The 18,157-nt window shown below is 39.9% G+C and overlaps 1 protein-coding gene across 1 annotated transcript; it reads left to right on the top strand.

Annotated features, from left to right (window-relative positions):
- Window positions 1–1,312: 1,312 nt before the first annotated feature.
- On the top strand, window positions 1,313–17,849 carry nvl (nuclear VCP like). Its single transcript, XM_066650918.1, has 24 exons — window positions 1,313–1,515; window positions 1,549–1,646; window positions 2,838–2,908; window positions 2,982–3,034; window positions 3,139–3,226; window positions 3,784–3,844; window positions 4,878–5,147; window positions 5,907–6,045; window positions 6,134–6,210; window positions 6,309–6,443; window positions 7,010–7,111; window positions 7,526–7,643; window positions 7,715–7,859; window positions 8,277–8,655; window positions 9,021–9,239; window positions 10,211–10,315; window positions 10,980–11,042; window positions 13,704–13,823; window positions 14,505–14,604; window positions 15,187–15,293; window positions 15,393–15,469; window positions 16,075–16,163; window positions 16,286–16,383; window positions 17,335–17,849. Exons 2-24 carry the CDS (start codon window positions 1,593–1,595, stop codon window positions 17,377–17,379), a joined length of 2,715 nt encoding a protein of 904 aa, XP_066507015.1. The 5' UTR covers window positions 1,313–1,515; window positions 1,549–1,592; the 3' UTR covers window positions 17,380–17,849.
- The last annotated feature ends 308 nt before the right edge of the window (window positions 17,850–18,157 follow it).

Here is an 18,157-nt window from a genome sequence, read left to right as displayed (position 1 = left end):
GCCATTTATTCAAAGTATGGCACTTCCAAATGAACCCTAGGGTGTGGAGAAGACTCCACAGCTGTGTTTTTTAAACTGTACCTGTCTTTTCTTCTTGTGCAACACAAGGCCAGAGAAAAATATTACTATGTGTTTGTACATATAGGATATTAACCATAAATGGTCAGAGAAAACATACAGGTACAAATTTAAGTGAGCATTTACACTGTTTTTACATTTAAAAAATGGTGAAATGATGCTCTTTAGGTCAAACTGAGACATGCCTCATTCTCCAGAAAGATACACCATTTCTTAGCAAAGTTTAAGGAAACAAAACAAGGACTATGGAAACAAATTACAGTGAAATATCAGAATGTGTGTCCACATTGCATTTAGTGTGGATGCTGAGTATGTTCATGCTTTTGCATGCCTTTAAAAAAGCTAAACAAAGAGCTTTAAGATCTCAACCCAGTCAATATCTCCTAAAAGCACGCTTGCTGACATATTAGCAACAGTTTTAATGAGATTAGAACTGGAATTCCTTTACAATCCTTTTAAAATAAACCCACAATCATCACTGAATAGCCCACTGATTTACTCATTCATTCATTTACTATTTGTAAGCACTTATCCAGTTCAGGGTCCAGAGCCTACCTGGAATCATTGGGCACAAGGCAGGAATTCACCCTGGAGGGGGCGCCAGTCCTTCACAGGGCAACACACACACACGCATTCACTCACACACTCACACCCACGGACACTTTTTGAGTCACCAATCCACCTACCAACGTGTGTTTTTGGACTGTGGGAGGAAACCGGAGCACCCGGAGGAAACCCACACAGACACAGGGAGAACACACCAACTCCTCACAGGACAGTCACCCGGAGCGGGAATCGAACCCACAACCTCCAGGTCCTTGGAGCTGTGTGACTGTGACACTACCTGCCGCCCCCCCACTGATTTATTTATAACAAAAATCTAATCACTGCCAGCAAAACCTAGACTAAAATATGTGGACAGAGTGGTTACTTTACTATTATTAACATCACATTGGTGTAGGTTCAGTGGGTAACCTGGTTCCTATCACCACCACTGATTAGAAACTACAGTTATTAAAATTCTGAACTATCAATAATTAATAATTAATTAAATTAAAGCAAAGTTACGAGTTTATACCCCACATATTACAGACAATGCAGATATTTTCAAAACGTGAGGTAACTGCTTGTTGTTTAAGTAGTTTCTCCGAGCGGTGGCGCAGGGAATTCACAATCACCTCAGACGGTTACTCCAACACTGCAGGCGGCGGTGTGTTTTATCACTGTTTCACAGTTTCACAGAACGAAAGAAGAAGACGGCTAGACTCACATGTATCTGTATTCCGTGTCTATGCCGTTTATCACTATCGTTAATGGATACAAAAACTGAGTTTTTAATTTGAAAATTCGCTTTTTGGCGTGTACAGCACTACCTCTCATTTTGTAACGGTCGTCTCACAGATCCAGTTCACTGGCCGAGCGGTCAGGCGCCGAGCAGAGAGTTCACTACAGGGACATTATATATTTTCAAACTATGAAACAGTGCTGTGAAGTGTAAGTTTTACTTCTACAGAATGAAGAACCGTGGTGGCTACGTTGATCAACGACTCAAACAAAGAGTCGAACAGGTAAGAGACACGACCAGATTTTAAAAAAAAGCTTATTATACAGAATTAACGTGAATGTAAAAAGTAACCGTTAACGTTAGCTAACTCCTCCATTTGATGTCGCATTGATATTAGTTTCAAAAACATGTAGATATCTATAGTAAAAGTGTGACTTGTCAGCTTTACCTTAAAATATAGCAAATAAAATGCTCCCGAGATCATGATTTATTTAAATTACTTTAAGAAAATGTACCTTGAAAGCATTCCTTTTAACCCAAAGTCCTGTGTTCAATACCTACCCAGTAAACATTTAGACGTTGATTCAACGTTGAAATAACGTAATGACTGCCGTCTAATCAACGTTCTCTTAAGGTTGAAAATGAAAGTTGAAAAGACGTCCAAACACAGACATTGAAAAGACGACTATTGGACGTATTTTGGACGTCCATTGACGTTATTAATTGGTCCCGAAATAAATTACTTGTATAAAACGCGTTTTGGACGTCCACTGACGTTATCGATTGGTCACCACTTAACTAACTTATTAAGATGGATTTTGGACGTCCATTGACGTTTAAAATATGTCCTTGACAGACAGACTACTTTTAGACCTATTTTGAACGTCCAATGACGTTCCTTGTTCACTGGGTAGGATATTCCATTAGCCAGAAAATCATTACTAATGGGTGAATATATGGGAATATATAGGAAGAAGAAAAATAAGTTCTCCTTTTTGTGTTTGTCATATTTTCAGTGATATTGTTAATAAGGAATGACGGAAAGCTATTCTTGTACATAACATAACTCTAAACTGCTGAGCTCCAAGCACAATTCCATTTGTTTTCACTGAAATATCACGCTAAATCAACTATTGAATCAAGTATTTCGGCTTTACGGGGTGACACACAGCACCAGAAAGACACTGTATTTTAGCAGATATTTTTCTTTTTGATTAAGTACTGTGAATTCTTTCAGTATTGACCAAAAAAACCTTACAAATTGTAGTGCTTCGGCCTTAGGTTTTTGAAAAAGGCACAATAACAGGCACCCAATAAGAACACGGGTTATTTTTATTTTTCACATTTATTGGAAGAAAAAAACAACCAACTTTTATCTTTGGAATACAGAGAGCTTGGAAATGATGACATAAATATATAATATGGGCTCTTATTTGAACTGAATGCTTATTGTTTTTGATTTTACCACTTACAGTACCTGAAATCCAAGACCAGTCAGTATGTAGATGTTGTTGCAATGGCTACTGATCTTCAGCATCAATACAGGTACGGTACCATACAGATGAAACTTTTCAATTCTTTTAGCGTGAATGTCTTAGCCTATCCTTATTTTACACAGAATGGAGTATGGTAGACGGAACAGAACAGCCTTTAGGATTCAAGTAGAAAAAGGTGAGCTAAATCCAACCTATAGGTTCAGTGGAATGGTTATAATTAATGACTTACAACTTCTGTACTGTGTTCTCATGTATTTTTCTTTGAATTATTTGGTGTAGTTCACAACGTACTATGCAGCGAGTCCGGGCTCTCACTTGAAGACAAGCACTTGGCCAAAAGGGCAAGACGCAGCCAGGAAGATGATGGGTAAAACAGCGTTGCAATATATGTCTAACATGCATGACATTAGAGATTAATATGCATTTTCAGTTCTACTCTACACAGAGGTCTTATGCCATGAGTATAATCTTCCTGTGTGGCATTATCCTTCACATGGCTCTTCTTGACACTTTTTCATAGTGGCCTTATTAAATGGGATGGAGTTGTTAGTGTAAGATTGAGTGTTATTTTATTGTTAGCACAAGGAACATACATCGTATACATTAAGACAGCAGGTCATAACTACAGACTAAATGTAAATTGTTCTATATATCTCTAGGCAAAAGGGTCCCAAAATAAATAATAAAAGGTATACTAAGTAATTTGGGACACCATATTGTAACATTGTATTTAAGCTTACTCCACCACGCGGAGGCTGTATTTGACCCAGTATTGTCCTCAATTAATTACACTCCTGCGTATTTAACTGCATTAAAATTCACTTTAACCTGTGTTATATTTTGCTCTGCAATACATTACATTACATTAAAGTAATGTTATTTTCAAGAGAGGTTTACTTGTCTGTCCTCTGTGGGGTTCTTTAGTGAGGACAGCAGCGTTCTAGACGATTCTACTGACAGCGAGGAAGATATCTCAGAGCTTGAGGTGAGTGTGTTCAACATAAACTTCATATTGTGACATTAAAAGCTCTTGTAAAATCAGTGATATTTTACAGACTAATGGACTGTGCCCACTGTCACTGCTGTAGACCATTTAGAACTGAAGTACCATTCATTCTTCCCCAAAACATGAATCTGTCTGTTGTAGTAACAAGTTGAATACTATATTGATACTTCAAGTTATTGACAACAATTTGAATAGAATTAATTTGTAGTGATCTAGTGCTTTATGAAATTCTCACCACTTTGTTATTATACTGAATTGACAAAGTGCCAGGAACTGCCATTTAATTATAGACATTGATTTTGTTCATCACTTGAGAATTTAGTTTTGCCAAAACTAAGGAGCACATTTTTCAAAATGATAATTTCAATCAAATATAATCCCATATTTAAAATATCATATTTTTGTCTCTATTTGTCATCTTCCCTGTTGTCTCTTCCTCCCTTTTTGTTTTTCATATTTGTATGGTTTGTTTTCTAATGTTGTGACTTCTTCATTCACTTTAAAAGGAACACCATCATATTTTTAATTTAGTTACAGCTTCAAAATAATTGTGATGCTCTACTGACATGTAATAGGGAGAACAGTGCCTCTGTCATTGCTACTCTGAGCTCAGCACTACAGAAACTGCACTATGTAATTTTTGGAGGAGGGTAGGAAACCTCCCCATTGATTTCAGGTTAGTGATGTAAAAATAAATAATACTAGGGGAGCCCAGAGAGAGAGAAAAGAAATCTTGAAATTTTACCTAGTGTTTTTTAAAGTAGGTATAATTCTGAATAGACGCTGTGATGAATGCCAGATATAAGTTTAAACTTGCAATTCAGCATTTGCAGAATATTAAACTGTCTTTAGTAAACATGTAAGGATCCCTATTGAATGGATGGTTTAGCCTGGCTCTGTTTCTTGTTGTTAGATCAGTTTAACAAAACAAATCTTCACTGATTCATCAAGAGGACATTAATGTATCCCTTTATCATGAAAGGGACCAACCATTCTTTGTTCTACTCAACAGAATCCGAATCACATGAACAACTCTCTGATGTCCTTGTACCGAAAGGGGAATCCAGACAACGGGACCCCGTCTATAGAGCAGTCCACCAATAGCCCCATTCCCTCATCCCAGAGGTCGTCAGTGGATGGTGCCATTGCCAGCTCTACCCCTCATCAGTCTGCCACTGTGATGTCTGAAGGTGGCTGGTTCATTGATAAATCAGGAAGCAAAGATCAGAAAAATATCTTGATTGACTTGTGTGAAGAGGAGCCAGCCAGCCCTGCCGTAAGGGTGCGTTCTGTTTCTGCTACTCATCAGTACACAGAAGTCATTTAAATTGCCTTGGGACTGCACCACTTCATTTGTATAATAATAGTATATTATTATACCTTGTACTTATGTAGCGCTTTTCAGGAATCCAAAGATGCTTACAATATGTAATACACAATAGGAAGACAGATAACAAGAACATACACTTAGACAGAAGTAGATATAGCAGGACAGGACATAGTGGAAGAACAGAATAGGCTTGAGGCAGATTATATGCAAGTGTGAAAAGATATGATTAAAAATAGGTTTGAACATGGAGAGAGAATTAGATTGTTTAACCAGAGGAGGAAGAGAATCCTAACCCTAGGTGCAAAGCTACGAAAAGCTTGGGCACCAAAGCCTTGCAGGTTGAAAGGAGGAATGGGGAGTAGCCCCTCAGTGCAGGACCTGAGGGTGCGGGAGGGTTCATAGGGAAGAAGATCAGACAGATATGAAGGCGCGAGATTGTTAAGAGCTTTATAGGTAAGTAGAAGAATTTTGAATTGAGTACGATATTTGAGCGGAAGCCAGTGGAGATGCTGGAGTCTTTTAAACCTTATTCCTTGAATTAGTAAGAAATAACATGTTTTCTGACTATCAATAAACACAAGTTAGGAACTCAAATTCCACTGTATTTGTTTGTTTGACACTTTCATATCGCTGGTGCTTAGCCTTTAAAGGGGAAAGCCTATGTTGTTACAACAAGCAAATGTACTTATCTTTCAACTTTTATCATTTCAGAAAGGAACTGATTTGTCAATGCTGGAGACTGATAAGAAGTCAAAAAAGAACACGAAGAAGCTCAAGCGAAAAAATCAGAAGGAAGGAGAAAGCAAAGATGTAGATGGGGACATAGAGAAAAGCATAATGGGAAAAAAAGGTGGAGATACTGTTTGTTTAGAATTATGAAACATTGTCAGTTTACCACAGAATGAGTGAATATTTAAATCAAATCTTCTTTGCTCAAGCTCGAACGAAATTGCCTGAACTTCAACACTCCACTGTGAAGTTTGAAGACGTTGGTGGTAATGAAGAAACACTGACGGTATGCTTTACCTAACTGGACACTAATAAGTAAGAATTACCATTAACACTGTGTATAACCTATTGGTAAAACTCCCCTGCTTGTATCTTTGTTATTAGGAGTTATGTAAATTGCTCATACATATGCGTCATCCTGAAGTGTACCAGCAGCTGGGGGTAGTACCTCCACGTGGATTTCTCCTTCATGGACCACCTGGCTGTGGGAAGACCCTTCTTGCCCAGGCTGTGGCAGGAGTAAGTGTGCTTTATCCAGTAGAGCTCAACCAACAATGACATGGATATCATTAGGTTGTGCATTGTCTGTTATTGCATTGTGTGAACGACACTTCATAGAAGGCAAGTGTAAAATGGTGAACTTTTTATGCCACACAGCAGATTTCAGCATCTCAATTTTTGGAATCTGGGTTTAAAAAAGCTAATCAAAATATTGCTGTCATTACAGAAAGGGCTCGCGATAAGTCGGTGGCACAGACAGAGGGTTACAACAACACAAACTGTTTTGCCCACACTTTAAATGTTGCTTTCTGATATACAGTAATACTTGCTTATACAATGTTGTCCTTATATTGTACTCCTTATAATGCTCCTGTAATATTTAACTTACAAATACTTTAATTTCAGTGGGTCTCCTTAATTAATCTCATATAATATACAAAATCTGGTATATTTTCTGAATACTTATAGAAAGCCATAGGCCTTGCCATTATTATGTCTTAAATTTGTTGGAGAGATGTTCTGTTTTGCTGTGATTGCTGACCGGCGGCTCTCATTTATTTACCTATATTTTCGACTGATTTTAGGAGATGGAATTGCCCATGTTGAAGGTGTCTGCTCCAGAACTTGTGTCAGGTGTTTCCGGAGAATCGGAACAGAAGCTGCGTGAGCTGTTTGAGCAGGCTGTGGTATGCAAACTTCTAAACTACTAATCTATAATAATAATTAAAAAATGGTCTTACACATTGGCATGTCTACACTACAGTAAATGACCAGCAAAGGTGGGTAATTGCTCTGCTGAAACACACCCCTTAAACCTGGCAATTAACAGATGAGTTGAATCAGGAGTGTGTGAGGAGAGGCATCACCGGGACTGGAGTTGTGCACCCCTGATTTAGACAGTGCTGATCGGAAACTAGAGATGAGCTTTTTCAATTAAGTCATTTTTAATTTTTTTTTTTAGAAGTTATGCATATTCAAATCTGATTTTTGATTCAGTTGCCTCTTTAAATATGTCACAATTTAACTACCTGCTGTCACCTTCCAACTGATAAATTGTGCTGTAGTAAATCCTTTATATATTTTGTCCTTTGTCTCTGCAGAGCAGTGCTCCCTGCATTCTGTTCATTGATGAGATCGATGCTATAACCCCAAAAAGAGAGGTGGCTTCCAAAGACATGGAAAGAAGGATTGTAGCTCAGTTACTCACATGCATGGATGGTAAGTGCTGCTCTGAACTTTTTAGCGTGTATGCTGTCTCAGGCTGTCTGACTGTTTCTCTCTCTTTTTAGACTTGAATTCATTATCCGTACCAGCTCAGGTTTTAGTTATTGGGGCCACTAACCGGCCAGACTCTCTAGACCCAGCTCTGAGAAGGGCAGGCCGCTTTGATAGAGAAATCTGTCTGGGAATACCAGATGAAGCCTCACGGCTCAGGTTAGTGCCTCTCAGAACAGAAGTGCCATTTCTGCTTGTTGATCCTTCACATTACTGACCTTTTTGGCTTAATTCTTTTTTTTGTAACTGGAGACTATATTAGGGATTATATGTTGTTGTATGAAAGGATTTTGCTTGTAACTGGTAGTGATAGTTACACGTTTTCCCCCTCACTTTAATAGAAAATAAAATTTATTGTGTGAAAGCTTCATATTTTGTGATTTGATATTAATTTCTAGATTCTATAAAAGTGACCATTGTTAATGTCCTATTGGGCAGCAGAACTGAAGGAAGGTGCACTAGAAATACACTAGAGAGAGGAATGAAGTCTGAATTTCTTTGGAAAACTGGGCCCAGATTTTTTCAGAACATTTTATATCTTTGCAAACATGCCATTTTGCTTTCTTACATTTGCAGGATTCTTAAAACTCTTTGTCGGAAACTCAAGCTGCCTGAGGACTTTGACTTCCGGCAGCTGGCACGGCTCACGCCAGGGTACGTTGGAGCTGATCTAATGGCTCTGTGCCGGGAAGCAGCCATGAGCGCTGTTAACCGCGTTCTACTACAGCAGCTGGAGAGTAACCCACCTGCAGCTAATGTCAAGGCCATGGCTGTTTCTCCAAGACAAGAGCAGCAAGCCCTAGAAATGCAGAACCAGGCAGCTAGCACTGACTGTTCGACCAATCAGAGCATCACAGAGAATGTGAAGGATAGCACAGAATGCCAAGACATGAGTGTCACTACGAATGTAGCAGAAGGGGAGAGCATACAAGCTTCTGATTCCTTATTGGCACAGGTAAGTGGATCAACATAATTTTGCATAGTTTAACCAGGTGCGAACATGTGTATGGCAATATACAATTCATCTGTATGTCATACAGTGGCAGAAATCACCTGTGAAGGACTTAAATTAGTTAAGGCAAGCATAAAGTATACACAGTGCTAACTGTTCCAGGACTTCAGGGTTTCTTAGCCTTGGGGTCATGATCTACTTGGGAACATGGGTCTGGGACACTACAGGGTGTGTTCCTGCCTCATGCCCATTGATTCCGGGTAAGCCCTGGTGGGGGCGGAATCAAAATGTTTAAAGGCTTAAAACATTTGCTTGAGTTTTTTCCTCTTCTGGTTGCATCTGATGCAGTTCTCCTTCTCTCTCAACAGGGGGAGCTAGAACTGCTGCTGGCTCTGCTGAAGAACAGTGAGTCTCTGAGTGAGGAGCAGTTAGCTGGCCTCTGCATCCTAATGGATGACTTCAAGGCCTCATTGGCCAGTGTCCAGCCTTCAGCCAAGCGGGAGGGCTTCGCCACAGTTCCCGACGTCACATGGGACGACATAGGAGCTCTGCAGGACATTCGAGAAGAGCTCACTATGGCCATCCTGGTAGGAATGACATGCTTATTCTGTAAAGGGTCTCTGACTGATACATCACTGACTGACTTTTGTACCAAAGGCTGTTATATAATATTTAATAATAATTAGTAATATTTTAAGCCCTGTGAAGGATTGGCGCCCCCTCCAGGGTGTATTCCTGACATGCGCCCAATGATTCTGGTTAGGCTCTGGACCAACCACGACCCTGAACTGGATAAGCGCTTACAGATAATGAATGAATGAATTAATATTTTAACATGAACACAGTACCTAATCTATGTGATGTTAAGTAGAGCCAAAAACAATGAAAATCTCTCTTTCCTCAGTGATACTGAGGCAAACTAACGTGATGAGATTGCCTCCACTTAAGCAAACGTACAGAGACTGACAGATTCCTCTTTAGTGTTTGCTTTAGCTCATTCTTTCAAATGTGTACTTCTGCTTACTGATGAACTAATATCACTTAGGATCCCTTATTTTACAGAGTAGTTGAATGAAAGATAGCTGCAAATACTGTTTTTACCTATTCATTTTTAGTTTTTGTTTCATATATGTAGATAAGTGTAGGCATATTTACCTCAAACAATGTCAAACAAGCTTATGTGAGGTTTCTGTACAAACCTGTGTAATGAAAAAGGCAGGAAGTTTGTTTTAATTGATGGGTTATACGCTTCAGTGGCTTGTTAGCGACATGAACATTACAGAAGCAGTGCAGAACCAAGCTTTGGATGCAAAACATTTCTTGGGATATAGATCACATGGAGGGAAAATGAGTCATGTCAGTGTCAGGTAACTTCAGATTGTACCTTTAAACTTCCTTGCAGTTGGTGCACGTAGCTCACGTAGGATTTCTGACTAGCTGCTTCTAACAGTCACGCTGTGGGAACCAGTGTGAATATAAGCATTGTACAGGACAAGCAATGAGAATGCAGACTGAATAAGGCCACATTGTCTATCTCTCTGTGTGTGTGTGTGTTCAGGCCCCTGTCCGGAGCCCAGAGCAGTTTAAAGCCCTGGGTCTAAATGCCCCTGCAGGAGTGCTGCTTGCCGGCCCCCCAGGCTGTGGAAAGACCCTCCTGGCTAAAGTATGTCTCCCTCCTGTTGTTTCCTCTATTCTGTTATGTAGCCCATTATGCAATATCCTTCTTTCTCTCTGAGTTGTGAGCCATTTCTGTTTATGCAAACCCTCTGTTCTGTTAAAGTGAAGTCTATGATTACTATCACCTGGCCCCTGGCTTAATCCCTAGCCAAAAGTCATTGGACGTTACCTTTTATCTTACCTTTAGATGTTATCCTGAATGGCATTGTGTTCGCAGTGTGAAAAGAATTGATGGTTGGCTTTATAATTCTCAGAGGAAATATGCTAATATTCATCCTTTTAAACTTTGTAGAATCTTGTATGAAGAGGAGACCAAGGTAAATGTAATTGTCAGTGACTAATTTGTAATTTAATTTGATTGCTTGATTGAATTTGACTGGTTCTATTGACGCCCCCTCCAGGGTGTGTTCCTGCCTTGTGCCCAGTGATTCCGGGTAGGCTCCGGACCCACCGCGACCCTAAAGTGGATAAGCGGTTAAAGGCAATGAATGGTTCTATTGCCAGTGTATTTAGATTGTGATTACTAAATCGTCATCTGTGCAGTAAACTACATACCTTAATGTTAAATAGTTATACTACAGGGTTTGAAAAGATCGCGTTCCTTTAATTTATGAGCTGTGTTACAAAATTACTTCTGTCTACCTTTACAGGCTGTTGCAAATGAGTCTGGCTTAAACTTCATATCTGTCAAGGGCCCTGAGTTGTTGAATATGGTGAGTTTCTCATGCTCTCACATAACATTAATACATTCCACCCACAAATAATGAAATGAGGAACTGTTAATATTGTTTTCCTTTTTTTCCACCCACTTGTTTGTGTTCCTTTACTTTTGATTCAGCATCAGATTACAGGAATTAATGACATGAGAGCTGTTCCAGCGATTTACATGAATTAATCTAAAGAACAACAATAGACACAACTGGTGATGTGTCTGTACCTCTTTTAAGACTAATAGGAAATATGTTCTCTCCCCACCCCTGTAAAAAAGGCATTCAGCTATAGAGAAGTAGCAGTGTTTCACAGGCAACTTGAATAACAGGAGCTACAGCTTTGTCCATTATTTAGTGTGTTGAGCTCATTACCTATTTGGTTACAGCGAGGCAAACAATCTTTTTTTTGATTGGAGTGTAATGGCAGATGACCATAGAGCCTGATGTAAGTGATACTTGTTTATCTGACCTAAAATATAAAGGCCACATTTTGTGGAAACCCAGCTTTACAGCTTTTCTACTTAACGTCATTAAAAGGTGGTTTGTTTCCCTTTTAATTTCTATTCTTCTTGAAAAACCTTATACTACAGGGGTTGGACAATGAAACTGAAACACCTGCCATTTTAGTGTGGGAGGTTTCATGGCTAAATTGGAACAGCCTGGTGGCCAGTCTTCATTAATTGCACCAGTAAGAGCAGAGTGTGAAGGTTCAGTTAGCAGAGGGTAAGAGCACAGTTTTTCTCAAAATATTGCAATGCACACAACATTATGGGTGACATACCAGAGTTCAAAAGAGGACAAATTGTTGGTGCACGTCTTGCTGGCGCATCTGTGACCAAGACAGCAAGTCTTTGTGATGTATCAAGAGCCAAGGTATCCAGGGTAATATCAGCACCCCACCAAGGAGGATGAAACACATCCAACAGGATTAACTGTGGACGCAAGAGGAAGCTGTCTGAAAGGGATGTTCGGGTGCTGACCCAGATTGTAGCCAAAAACCACGGCTGCCCAAATCACGGCAGAATTATATGTGCACCTCAACTCTCCTGTTTCCTCCAGAACTGTCCGTCGGGAGCTCCACAGGGTCTTTATACACGGCCGGGCTGCTATAGCCAAACCTTTGGTCACTCATGCCAATGCCAAACGTCGGTTTCAATGGTGCAAGGAGCGCAAATCTTGGGCTGTGGACAATGTGAAACATGTATTGTTCTCTGATGAGTCCACCTTTACTGTTTTCCCCACATCCGGGAGAGTTACGGTGTGGAGAAGCCCCAGAGAAGTGTACCACCGGACTGTTGCATGCCCCGAGTGAAGCATGGGGTGGATCAGTGATGGTGTGGGCTGCCATATCATGGCATTCCCTTGGCCCAATACTTGTGCTAGATGGGCACTGCCAAGGACTTCCAAACCATTCTGGAGGACCATGTGCTTCCAATGGTTCAAACATTGTGTCCTGAAGGCGGTGCCGTGTATCAGGACGACAATGCACCAATACACACAGCAAGACTGGTGAAAGATTGGTTTGATGAATATGAAAGTGAAGTTGAACATCTCCCATGGCCTGCACAGTCACCGGATCTAAATATTATTGAGCCACTTTGGGGTGTTGTGGAGGAGCGAGTCAGGAAACGTTTCCCTCCACCAGCATCACGTAGTGACCTGGCCACTATCCTGCAAGAAGAATGGCTTAAAATCCCTCTGACCACTGGTGGCTGATTCCTTTGAAAAGATAAAGGATGTATTCTAGTGATTATAGACCTACCCTACTACACTGCATATATTTACACTAATATTCATACATGCAGTTCCCAGTATTTGTAAACTAATCTGCAGCGGCCTTTTTCTCGGTAGCTATGAACAGTGTTTCCCAACTCTACACTGGAGGCCCACCTGCCATTGCACAGACTTGTACTTTCTTGTACCACTCCTTGGCTGAATGCATGCACTCCTTGGCTGAGCTAAAGCAAAGAGAACTGTGCAAAGCAAGTAGGCTTAGAATCCCTCTGCCCACTGTGCAGGACTTGTATATGTCATTCCTAAGACGAATTGACGCTGTATTGGCCTCAAAAGGAGGCCCTACACCATACTAATAAATTATTGTGGTCTAAAACCAGGTGTTTCACTTTCATTGTCTAACCCCTGTAGATGTTGGAAGACTGCTGTGAGGATAGGCATTCAGCCAATCTCAACAGTCTTCCATCACAGTAGGCTTGGCATTAGACCCGGTAACCTTACGCTCGTGAACAGTTTTATCTACTTGTTTAAAGAAATGATGATCCAAATTCACATATACAAATAAAATCAGCCATTATTTTATGACCATCTTTATTCTACACGTGCTGTGCAGTGGATTCTCTCAGCTCCACTGACCATAAAAATACATTCTGTAGTTGCTCTGCACACATTTCACCCTGTTTCTCACGGGTCAGGACAACCACAGAGCAGGTACGGTTTGGGTGATATATCATTCTCACCACAGCAGTAACACTGATGTGGTGATGGTGTGTTAGTGTGTGTTAGCCTGGTAGGAGTGGATCAGACACAGCAGTGCTACGGGAGTTTTTAAACACCTCAGAGTCACTCGTTTTCAGTGAAAGCAAGAATCTGATGACTGTCATAACTGTCAAGATGACCCTATTCATTAAATAATCTGTTATTCTGCAGTACGTTGGTGAGAGTGAGCGGGCCGTACGCCAAGTTTTCCAAAGAGGACAGAACTCTGCCCCGTGTGTCATATTTTTTGACGAGATTGATGCCCTTTGCCCCAGACGCTCCGGTCATGAGGTAACACTTTTTAAGAATTTCTAAATGGCTACAAGAGACAGCATGATGCTATCATTAATTTACCTAACATCACCCATATTTACTTTTCTAACTAAGATCACCCATATTTGTTTTTCCATGTTAAAGTATTGGAAGAGTTCATGCAAGAGTAATTACATTAGCTTAACAAAAGATAGTAGCTGTTGTAACAGTTGGCCAATAAGAAGCATTTATTTATTTATTTTTTTCTTGTAGGATTTATTAATTAATAATAATAATAATTCAAAGAAAATGTGCAATGTTTCTTTAACCCCAGATGTACTTGGACAGCCAAGACATTTGGTATGCAAAGTTTGGTTCTTCAGTAGGCAAAAAGGATTTGCGTAGATTTATTACCAAGCCCTACATTCGTTTTCCTTTAAGGGAGATCTTAGTAAATTTGATATTCAAATTTTATAGTAATTTACTGAAATTTGTACAATGACTTTAGGTAACTTGAATGTTTTTATATATATATATATATATTATTATAGCTTCTGTACAGTGCTAAAGAAGCAAATTTCACTTTTCTTTTTGCTGATTGGCTACATTTCAAGAAAATTAAATGTATTATTATAATTTTCTGTATGAGATTTGTTGCCAGATTTCTTTAAGACTATTGCCTTTAAGTGTGTTTTATGTCAATAAATGTCTGCTCCACAGTCCGGTGCTAGCGTACGTGTGGTCAATCAACTGCTAACGGAGATGGACGGCTTGGAGACACGACGGCAGGTGTTCATCATGGCCGCAACCAACAGGCCAGGTAAAGCCACTTCTAAACTCTTAGACACACTGAATAGTTTAAAAAGTCACATTTTCACCCAAACCCATATACACGGAGCCAAGTCACATGTGATGACCACTTTTATTTTGCATTGGGGTTGATGAGGCAGTATGCATTTGGAGTTTGTCTCATATGTTTTTATCTTTATAAATGTAATTGTGTCCATAAAAGTACAAACCTTGCATGTGCCGCTGCTAGAGAAATAAAAATATTAGTATTTAATACCAGTTTTAAAGATGCTTTATGGAGTAGGGGTCTCAAAAGGAAAAACAACTTCAATATATCACTGATGTACAAAAACTGCAACAAAAGCAATGTGTCCATCGTTATGTTAAAATAAAGTTGTCATTTTGTATTCATAATTTAATAATTCTGTTCATATTAATAATGAATATTAGAAATGTTTGAAACCACATGTATTTTTTGCAGAGTAGTAACTTATATAATCCTTGACCAAATTTGGCCTCATTACTCCAGTGCAAATATTACAGAACCTTTAATCATTTTTATGTAATCTCTCTAATAGCACTGGGTATTCTCTAAAATTGTGTTTGTGTGCAGACATAATCGATCCTGCTGTGCTCCGACCCGGACGTTTGGACAAAACACTTTACGTGGGTTTACCTCCACCAGCTGACAGACATGCCATCCTAGTTACCATTACTAAGGTAAATAGCATTTCCTGATGAACAAATTCACTCATAACATTCATTATAGAAGTACACTGGCATTTAACTGGAGTTGGAAATTTTCTGGAATTGTCACAGGGGGGCACCAAGCCCCAGCTGGAGTTAGACGTGAGTTTGGAAGAAATTGCTAATGACGAACGCTGTGACTGTTTTACGTGAGTATTTAAATCCTCGCTGATTCTAACTTTTTAAAATGAGTATGTCCTCGCACCTGGAAATAATTTATATTGAACCCTGGGGAGTGACTGCACGGTGGTGCAGCAGGTAGTGTCACAGGGTTTGAATCCCGCTCTGGGTGACTGTCTGTAAGGAGTTGGTGTGTTCTCCCTGTGTCCGCGTGGGTGTCCTCCTGGTGCTCCGGTCTCCTCCCACAGTCCAAAAACATGGATTGGCGACTCAAAAGTGTCCGTGTGTGTTGCCCTGTGAAGGACTGGCGCCCCCTCCAGGGTGTATTCCTGCCTTGCACCCAATGACTCCAGGTAGACTCTGGACTCACCACGACCCTGAACTAGATAAGCGCTTACAGATAATGAATGAATGAATGAATGAACCCTGGGGAGCTCAGTCTAGTTTATAAATGTATTTGGGATTCTCTGGAGGCTTCCATACATTAAATCATTGCAGCTATATAGCCTTTTAGCTAAAATATGCTCAGTATTTTATGGATGATTACTGGCTTGCTTGGATGTGACACTTTGTCATTGTAGAATGAATGTCGGTATATTTATTACATTTGCTTATATCTGGTCTGTTTGTGTAGAGGGGCTGACTTGTCTGCACTGGTAAGAGAGGCCTCAGTAAATGCTTTAAAGGCTCATCTATGTCCTCAGACATCTGTCACGCACACAGGTAAACACAATTCACCGCCATACCCCCACTAAATATCATATTACTTACAGTCATGCCTTTCACAGTCACTGCAGGTAATGGGAGTTAACTGCTGTTCACTTCACTGTGTTTGTTTGTCGCAGAGCACACGTTCTCCTCTGGCTCTGCCAAAGACATAAGGGTCAGCAGGAGCAATTTTGAAGAGGCCTTTAAGAAGGTGCGGCCGTCCGTGTCTAAAAAGGTGGGTGTCAGTTTACACTCATGAGAGAAAAGTGTAGAAAAGCTACAACTATTCTCTGAAATCAGGCAGTTCAGCATTTCTCAGTCCTGGGCCTGGAGTAGCTCTTTCAGCACATTTACCATTCACACCTGTTTGAAATGATTAGCTGATTTAACAAGGCTGTGCTGAGCTGGAGTGGGTGGATTGTAGCAGGGAGAATACACACGGAAATATTTAGAAATAGGAACAAAGGTTGAGTTTGTGGCAGTGCTGAATTTTAATTTTAATGCTCTAGGTTTCTCCACTTCATCTGGAGATAAGTCTGAAAACAAACAAAACATCCTTTCACAAGCATGTGGTCCTGGAGGGGTGTGTTTCAGGATGAACAGTGTATACATTTTGACACCATTAGCTGCGACTTTGTCCCCAGTGGCACCTCGACACTTTAGTTTCCTCTCCCAGCTGCAGACTCTGTGGCCCTGTGAGATGTCATTAGGCACAAGAAGCACCTTGAGAGCTATTTATGCAAGCTCAATGCTTAGCTGCTGCCAAGTGAACCAGTCTGTCCAGTTGTAGAGAAGTTGAGGTTACTAGTTTACCTTGGCTACATTTCCCACACTGCTCTAGGTCCTTGAGGACAGCAGTAAGGTTGATGTTATTTTTATCAGTGTGATGATGTACAGTACCTGTTTGGCCTCGTTTGCATTTGTGATGCGAAGTCTGGAAACTTTGCCCTGTAGTTGGTCCTTGAAACCATAGCTTTGTTGCTGCTTTGTCAGATCACCTGTATTTAATTTGCAAAATGGTTGACAAACCTTTGCATATTGATTCAAGAACTCAGAGTATCTGGTGTCCCTGAAGAATGTGAAAGAACTTGGATGTTATCTTTCTTTAGTAGTAGCTTGGACTATATTCAGGGGGACAGAAACAATGGTGTATGTATTGTTTTAAATGTTGCTCTATTCTATACAGGACCAGCTCATGTATGAGAAACTGCGAGAGTCCCTTACCAGATAGCCATGCTTTTGGACCAGTGGGAATCCAGCTGACTGATTTATTAGTTATTATTTTGTAATAAACTTTGTAACAAATGACTTCATTCCATGTAGAGTTTGGTAAATAAAAAAATGGCTCAAATTTCCAGCATATACTGAAGTGTACCACACAAATTAAAACCTTTATTCTAGTCAAGCAATTTCTATGAGCACCTCCTTCAGTCAAAACAGTTGGAATGTTCTTATGCAGAGTTTTACAATCTAAGCCCTACAGTTTCATCATTAGGAATCTTGCTTCATCACTTCTTGGTGTAGTGAGGTCATCCTGCTCTTTTGTGAATCTAAACCCTAGTCAGACTTGCAGAGGTAACAATCTGCCAACTGGTTTTAACAGTAGCTTAAAAAGTCTTCAGAATTGAACTGTGTTTTAGTCATTTAATGTTTGGCATTTTTTTATAATGCCAAGGAACTCCCATGGTGTCAAAATGTCTATTAAACATGTTTATTACTAAAGAGTAAGCAAGATGTGTGTCATTCCTTTGCTTACAGTGACCAATGACCACCTATTTTGACAGACGTATGACTTATAACAATTGCAAAATAACTAAGTGCAGATAAAGATATCAATATAGATCTATGAGATCTGTCTTGAGAAACTTGTCATGGTTCTTTAAAAATTTGCAGAGGAGGTTACAGTGGCACTCGGAGACGCAACCGGTCCAACTACATTAAATGTTACGTTTATTGTCTTTCAGCTACCGCTCTCCTAGGTAATCACTTTTGAACACACATCATGTGAA

Source organism: Hoplias malabaricus, chromosome 2, assembly GCF_029633855.1.
Source record: "Hoplias malabaricus isolate fHopMal1 chromosome 2, fHopMal1.hap1, whole genome shotgun sequence".
Classification (NCBI taxonomy): Eukaryota; Metazoa; Chordata; class Actinopteri; order Characiformes; family Erythrinidae; genus Hoplias; species Hoplias malabaricus.
This window is presented reverse-complemented; position numbering and strand designations above follow the sequence as displayed.